The sequence below is a fragment of the Lactuca serriola genome, chromosome 4, assembly GCF_051521515.1.
Source record: "Lactuca serriola cultivar US96UC23 chromosome 4, Lser_US96UC23_V15, whole genome shotgun sequence".
NCBI lineage: Eukaryota > Viridiplantae > Streptophyta > Magnoliopsida > Asterales > Asteraceae > Lactuca > Lactuca serriola.
In genome coordinates this window covers 21,167,821-21,176,645 of record NC_136411.1, presented here as the reverse complement: position 1 = coordinate 21,176,645, position 8,825 = coordinate 21,167,821, and the positions used below count along the sequence as shown (strand labels likewise).

The window sequence follows — 8,825 nt, the reverse complement described above, 5'->3', positions numbered from 1 at the left end:
ATGCAATTTTCATATCTAATAAAAGTTATTAATATATAAAAAATTAATTTGGTTATAATTTTTGTAATAATATATATTTGTAAAAACTTTATATAAAGAAATATAAGTAGATATGTAAAGAATAAATAAGTTAAGGGTGTTTTTTTGAGAATTTATATATGTTAAAAATAGAGAATGATGTAGGGTTGGAAAATAGGAAAGCCCAGCTGGGGTCGGCCGGTTACGCCCTTTTTCTAGACTCGTATAAATAAGGCATATTCGATCAATTCCATACCAACAACCAAACCCTAACCCTAATCTTTCCACCAGCGAATTGCTTTCTCTTTTTCCCCAAAAGTTTCTCTCAAACTATCCCTGGGAAATTCCAATTGTGAATGGTGGAAATCTTGATTCATTGGTGGATGATCTCCCCCCTTCCCTCGAGGGGGATCTCTTCTGTTTCCACCGCTTTCTCCTTCGGATCTTGCAAGGAAGGCTGGTACTACCGCTGCATCGGCGTCGACCCGTGAGATCGGAATCTGCTTTCGTTAACGCCGCCGTCTAATCACTGTCGTCACGTTTTTTCTGATTGAATTCGATTTTACTTGATTGTTTTGTTCTTTCTATTTCCGTATAAAGGATATTCAGAGGAAAATTTTTAATTGTTTATTCGAAGAAAAATGTTGCTTACGAAGCATAAGAAAAATCAGGCCGCCAAAGGCGGCGGGAATCGGCTTTTGATCAGCGTCACCGTCGTTGGAAGCGCTGGTCCGATCCGTTTTGTTGTTAACGAAGAAGAGCTCGTGGCTTCCGTCACCGACACCGCTCTTAAATCCTACGCTCGCGAAGGCCGTCTCCCCGTTCTCGGCTCTAATCTCAATGATTTCGTACTCTATTGTCCCATCTCCGGGACCGAAGGTAAACTTCCACATCGTGGAATCAATTGGATTAAATTCAAGAGTCTAATGTATTTCATGTTTTCGTTATCTCAGCCTTGAGTCCATGGGACATGATTGGGTCATTTGGAGTGAGGAATTTCATGCTGTGCAAAAAACCTCAGAAGGAAGAGAAGGGTGGCGGCGATGGGAAACCGGTGGCTGTGGGAATAACAAGAAAAAGCTCTGGCAGCTGGAAAGCATGGTTCAATAAATCACTCAATCTCAAAGTTTCTTCCCATTGAATTTACAACCGGAATCAGATAATTTCATGATCTCTTTACAATCTTGAATTTTCGTTATTTCTTACAATTGAAAGTTCTGCAGTTCTTCAATTACTCCGCCCTGGCATGGGTTTCAGATGCTGTGGAATTATTGATTGTTGTTAGATAGTGACGAATTTCAGATTGAAATTGATTTGTGGTTAGGGTTTTGTTTGTTTTTCAAACCAATTGTCAATTTCATATATTTGCTTCTTTATTTTAATAATTGTTTTTTGTCTTGCATTAAAGGACATGATACGCAATTTTAATGATGCAATAGTCGTCGACCTTTTGAACCGATTAATGTGTTCTTCGCTGTCAAACAATGATTCTTACGGCGATAACTTTGTTTAAATTTTGATTAATCTATCTCTTGTAGTAACATTTTAAACCGTTAAAAAAATTTATAGAAAAATGTTTTAGATAAAAAATTTCGATTTTCTAGATTAGACCATCTCCAATTCATTGAACTTGAATGAGTTCAATGGATTATATATATATATATATATATATATATATATATATATATATATATATATATATATATATATATATATATATGAGAAGAGAAGAGAAGAGAGAATATAGAATTTAATGGGGATTGAACTCTTCGTTAAACTCCCATCGGAGATAGCCTTAGAGAGTACATTACAGTTTTGGACTTTGTGGTTGGCGTTAACGCCATTAAGGTCGTTTCATAACAAATAAGACTTATCCAGATCCTTATAAGATATAGTGTGATAAAATTGTAAGTAGATTTATGATAATTTAATTAAATATTTGGGTAATGAATATATATGAGGTTATAACTTTTATAAAAGAATATGCATGTAATTTGTAATTTGTAATTTGAAATTATAAATTATGAAAGTTTATATGAATTTAGTCCAAATTTCCTGTACTCTTTAATTTTGGATGTGTTCGGCAAAACTAGCCGGTAGCTTGTAGCGTTTTGTTAAACGCTACATGAAGTAACTTTTGGATTTGGAGCGTTTTGATTAAACTAAATGCTAGAAGTTTGTAGTGCCAAACGATGTTTTTTGTTTTAAACGGAACGTTTTGTCAAACGTCAGAAGTTAGAAGCTTCCAAACGCTCCGTGCCGAACATGCCTTTTATATACCAAACTAAGTCCCGTTTGATAATTTCTGTTTAGGAAAGTTTTCTGACTGGGAAAGAAACCATACTGTTTGATTGTATATCTTATTAACTGTGCTGATGAAAAAAAGTAATAATTCAATAAAAAAATAAATTTTAAAAAAGTTATTTTAAAAAAGTTAATAATCCAAGAAAAAAAAGAAAAAGGCGGGGTTTGGTGCATAATTGTCTTTACAACCCATTCAGTCAGAAAGATATGATTTAGGGGCTTTCTGGAAAACACATATCTTACTGGGAAAGACCATTTTTTTTTGTGCAAATCAATCAGTCTTTCTGGTCCATTCAACTAGAAAGTTCTGTTTGGACCTGGAAAGATACGCATCAAACGGGACCTAACACCAATACACCACCACCTGTTGTAACCCGAAAACGTGAAAATCCATATATCTAGATCTACTTAGAAACGTTCAAGTACAAATATGCTAACTGTTTCACCTGTAGTGCGAGTGTGAGGACAATAACCATAGATATTGATTGATGCCAGGAGTGTGAAGATTTCTTTATAAAATCCCAAACCTAAATCCCATGGCAAAAGAAATAAGATGTTGACAGAAGATGACATTTGTACCCAAAGCCTGAGCAATTATATCCTGATCAAAGCTGAAGTTATATCCCCAAAAAAAGGAGTCATGCAACCAAGTAACATTTTCATCTAAGCTTGCCTATTCAAGCTTTATTACATCGAGACTACAAGATCTCATGCGATATCAAAGATCTTATGCACGATTAAATGGAAGTTAATATACTAGCACACTCTACTCCGAGTATAAATACCATCATCGTAGCACAACAAATACAAGAAAGAGAGTTCTTATTGATATCTATAATTATATACTTTGATACTTATATTGTCTAAATTACTCATGATCGTTGAAGTATGTTGTCGGGACGACAACCCTTCAAATATAATCTTACGGTTTTCTTTGTGTGGTAAATATCTCTAGCTTGAAGCAAGTAACTACGGGACATCCTCATGCTCAACCATAATTATATACTTTGATACTTATATTGTCTAACTACGGTTTTCTTTGGTGATGAACAAGATTGAAAGCTAAGTACATGAAACTCACATTGTCACAAAACACAACGTTGTTCGAGTTAAAGGGAAAGAAAGCTCGAAAAGAAGATTGCAACGCTAAGCAGCTACATCAACGACATTGGCTACCACCCGATACTCAACTTCGGAACTAGATCGAGAGATGACATGTTGCCATTTTGAAGACCAAGAAATAAGATTAATACCAAGATAAATACAGGAACCGAATTTGGATCGACATGTTTCAAGACATCCATCCCAATCAACATCATATCAAGACACCAATCGGCATGAAACGGATGAATGAATAGAACATAATCAATAATACCCTTAAGGTAACACAAAATATGCTTGAGCGTAAGGAAGTGTGGTTCCCAAGGGTCATGCATAAAGAGGCATACTTGTTGAACAGCTTAGGCTATATCAGGACGAGTAAAAGTGAAATATTGTAAAGCACCAGCCAAACTTCGATACAAGGTTGGATCAGAAACCGATTTTTCAGAAGGAGAAAGTTTCGGTTTGGTGTCCATCGGAGTGCTACAAAGGTTGCAAGAGAGCATGTTAGCGCGGGGCATAATCTCTTTGGCAAACACGGGTTGAGAGAGAAACAAACCCTGAGCGTTACAAGTAGCAACAATGCCCGAAAAAAAGGAACTAAGGCCTAAGTCTGTTATAGAAGACTCGAAAATAGGAATATTCGTGATGGTGAGGGTGAATGTAACTTGGAGGTTGTTTCATGTACACCTCTTTGATGAGTTCGCCATGCAAAAAGGCATTTTTAACATCAAGTTGATGAATAAACCATTGAAGAAAGATAGTGATGCCCATAACTATTTTAATGGTTGCAGGTTTGACAACTAATAAAGGTGTCATCAAAATGTAGACTCGGTTGTTGAAAAAAACCCTGAGCAATAAGACGACCTTTATAACGATCAAGATTTCCATGAGAGTCAAATTTATTTTGATAAATGTTGGCAGTGGGAGGATGTGGAACTAGATCCCAAGTGTGGTTAAAGTATAGAGCAGACATTTCAATAGCCATGGCAAGTTTCCAATTAGGATCATACATGGCTTGAGCAATAGAGCGCGGGATGGGAGATATATCAAAGATGGCTAAGAGATTCATGAGTATATGTGGCTTAAGAGAGTCGGTTATGGAATGAGTAGTCATGGGATGACCGGTAGGTCTAGGAAGAGAAGGAGTAGAGTCGGTATTAGAGGATGAAGAGGTTATAAAAGTCGTAGGTTTAGAGTGATAGAGGACCGAGGTGTGAGAGGGGGGAGGAACCGACTGTGTAGTGGGTGTGGTGAGAGGGATGACGATGAGAGGTTATCATCAGAAGAGACGAGCGATTCGTAATCAGAGATAGAGGCAGAGGAGTGAAAATCAGAGTAAGGAAAATGTTCTTTATCAAAAATGATGTGACAAGAAATGATGACACATTGAGTAATGAGATCGAGACATTTGTGCCCTTTATGATCGGATACGGAACGAGATAGACACATGCAATACAACAAGGAGAAATATTGTGAGGGGAGGTAGAGACAATGTTTGGGTAGTAAAGACACCCAAAAACACGAAGGTAAGAATAAGAGGGAAAGTAACCAAATAATATTTCAAAAGGAGTTTTGTATAACAAAGTTGTAATCAAATTTAAGTTCAGTTTATGAACGACAGAGAAAAGAGATTTAGTCCAAAATTTTATGGATAAGGAAGCTTGAAATAGAAAGATTCGAAGAATATTATTAATAGTCTGAATAACGTGTTCGGACTTGTCGTTTTGTTGTAACGTATAGGAATATGAAAAGCGAATGACAATGTCATTGTACTGTAGGTAAGACAAAAGACATTGGTTGTTAAACTCGCAACCATTATCACACTGAAATGATTGAATGTCAAATTTAAAATGATTTTTGACATACATGTGATAGTTACAAAAGACAAAATAAACTTTAGATTTAGCACATAATTGAAACAACCACAAATGAGAAAATCCATCGAGAAACAAAATATAGTATTTGAAACCGCTAATGCTCATAATAAGCGGGGTCCATAAATCAGAATGTATGAGTTTAAACACACAAGTAGTTTTTGACGTGGATAAAGTAAAAAGTAACCAACAATGTTTTCCAATTTGAAAAGCGTGACAAATTGGAAGTTTACTAGAAGAACTAGAAACAAAATTACGAGAATGCAAAAGTTTAAAACTAATGATCCGAGATGACCAAGACGTTGATGCCATGTATAAAGAGACACAACAGTAAATGCATGAGCAGATAAAGATAAAGCGAAATACGAGAGAAATGGGTAGAGATTTCCATGACTATCGCACTGTTGAAGAAAATTACCTGAATTAAGATCCTTAAGAAAAACCAACTTGGTCAAAGGTAACAGAAACAAAATTTTAATGAGTAAATTTTCTAATGGAAATTAAATTTTTAACCATGCAAGGAAAAATAAGGACATTGTTTAAAGCAAAATTGTTTTTATGGAGGGAAGAGAACATTGACCAATATGAGAAAGCAGGATTACAACACCATTACCAACCCTGGTAGATTTAGAATTACAAGGTGTAAACGAATGTATTTTATCTTGATTGAAGGAGATGTGATGTAACAACCTGGACTCTCTATTATCTAATCTAATGGGATTATCAGACTTATTACTAAAAATTTGCAGAATTCTATTAAATCATAAATATAAAAACATTTTATATCTTAGGCATAGTCACGGGTTTACAATAAAAATATCATCTTAAAAGAACAAGGAATTGCAAGTAAAATAACAACCTAGTCTAAGTCATTGTGCTCATGTCTTCACTTCTGGTACCATGGGTGCTGCTACCTGAACCTGCAAAACATGAAACATCTCTACAACATCAAACAACAATGTTTGGTGAGTTATATTCTTTCTACTACCATGTTTATCTGCTCTTTCTATCTTTCATACTCTAATCTTTCCTCTTCTCTTCTATCCCATATTCTACATCTTAAACTCTTATTCTCTTGGTATAGACTATTAGTCTTTTCTCATCTCACCACATCTATCTCTATTCTTCTATCTCTCCTCACACCTCAACATTCTATTCTCTCATAATCGTAGTTTATTCTCTATTATTCTTCTCCAGTATCATGCATTACTATTCTTACCAATCATTTATCTCTTCTATCTTAGCCTCTTATCAGGCTCATCGCATACTTTTTACGTACTCTAACTTTGTCTTTAATTTTGTCTCTTCTCTGCTTTAACTCTTACTATGTTCTCTGTTCTATCTCTTCTCTACTCTTTCTCTACTCTACTCTTTATCTTAGTGCCTCAACACTCTGTTCTCATCTAGACCCAATTGTCATATCTCATACTGTAACCTTCTCTATCTTCTAATGGAAACAACGTCCCACTACCTCTATCGGGTATTCTCATCCGAATTTACCTCTCTCTCTCTCTCTCTCTCTCTCTCTCTCTCTCTCTTTCTCTTTCTCTCTATTATGATTCCATTGTGGATCTTTAATCTTCCTTCTTACTCTTGAATTACTCATGGATTCCTTACTCTTAACCTCTCACGAGTTATTTCTAAGTTTTTAAAAGAATTCCATTACATTGTTCCCCTCATGGAACCTTTTCTCTATCTTTAATAATCATATAAATCTTTAATTACCGCAGGAATCATTTATCTACATCCCCAAAGGGATCATCTATTTATGTTCTCTATTGAACCATCATCTCATTCCCGTAGGAATCATAATCTTGTCCCCGAAGGAGCCTCTATCTCATTCCTAAAGGAAACATGATCTTGTCCCAGAAGGAACATCTATCTCCATCCCGAAGGAGTCATAATCTTGTCCTCGAAGGAGCATCTATCTCATTCACGAAGGAAACATCTTTCTACACGACTTTATTTATATGATGTAACTTGTCACATAATGCTTCTCCCATGGAAATTAAATCTCTCTATCTCATCAAGAGATATACTATTACACTTCTAGTACTTAAATCGTTAAGTACTTAGTCTTTATCTATGTCTAGCAACATATAGGTATTCTACATAATTCCATCCCGTCTAGACATTGATACATACACTTATGATTATATTACATATTATCATTCTCTATCTTTATCTAAACTCTCTTAGGTATACACATATACCTTTTCTTATCATCTACTCTAGCATAGGATTATAAGACATAATCCATACTTTGTTTATCTACTCTTAAGGGTATTACTCATAACACCCTTGTTCTTTCTTTATATATCTTTATATACTTTGACTATATATACATGCTCAGATACATAAATCTTAAGTATATATAACAACATAGAGAGAGAGGGTGGTAGATATAACCCACCTTGTTAGGTAGTGAGGAGTAACTACCATTCTTGACTCCTTTCTCCAATTAATGCATCTTAACTCATCCTCTTACTCAAGGCCTATTCATACAAAAGTTCAAGTTCCTTAAAACTTTCTTAGCCTATTAAGAGCTTATCTACTTCTTCAAAATGATCACTTAATTAATCATCATTCTAACATTTCATTCTCTACCTCTAAATTCAGTCCAAATAATGAATTAAGCATCCTATTATACTTAATTCATCATAATCTAACATCTAATGCATCAATTGCCATAATTGCTAGTTTAGGGTTTCAAACCCTAACTTCACATATAGTCATTTCACCATTGAAATCACACATAAAGCTTGTTCAAAGCTTCTAAAAACTATTAATGACATCAATTAACAAGATTATTAAGGGTAATCATTCATATCCAACTCAATTCCATTAATCACCATTAAATCCCTAAAAGCTTAAGGATAAAGGAAATGATTACCTAATAAACTTTTGATTTCTAACCCTTGTCTCTAGCACTTTGAACCACCACATGATCACCCTTCATCCCATAATCATCAAAGCTCCATCCTCTAAGGAAAAAAGAGTGTTTTTGGAAAGACTGAAGTTGATAAGGGGGTTTGACCCATGTGACATTGCGTCACGGTTGCATAATAACCGTGTCATGGCCATCTACTTGCCACGTCGTGGTATTCTTTCTCAAGGGCATCCTACTTTAGCCACCGCGACATGATGCCTATATACTATGCGGTGAGGCAAAGTAAATTTCCTTGTTTCTCTTATGAAGAACACATACCATACTGGAAGATCTATCCATCGGGCCATAATTTCGGTCTTGACAATATCCCTCGGTTGATTCCATTACAACCTCAAGACATTTTTCTTCAATCTTCAATCCTTCATAACTTCTTCGTTACTAACCCTTTTTCGATGTTACTTATATCCACACGAAGGTGGGAACATACAATACTCAATTTTTTAAGTCACATCTGGTTGACTTAATACATGTTGTAATATATTATGTCACAATCTTGGCCCAAAAAGCATAAAAATACCAATTTTACCCTTTTGGCCAAAATGTATCTTCTCATGCATTCTTTCTCTTGAGGTTTA

At 35.2% G+C, this 8,825-nt stretch overlaps 1 protein-coding gene across 1 annotated transcript; it reads left to right on the top strand.

The window, feature by feature from the left end:
* The first annotated feature begins 282 nt into the window (after positions 1-282).
* LOC145101160 (uncharacterized protein At4g22758-like) lies at positions 283-1,425 on the top strand. Its single transcript, XM_079038331.1, has 2 exons — positions 283-897; positions 972-1,425. Exons 1-2 carry the CDS (start codon positions 660-662, stop codon positions 1,157-1,159), a joined length of 426 nt encoding a protein of 141 aa, XP_078894457.1. The 5' UTR covers positions 283-659; the 3' UTR covers positions 1,160-1,425.
* Positions 1,426-8,825: the final 7,400 nt, after the last annotated feature.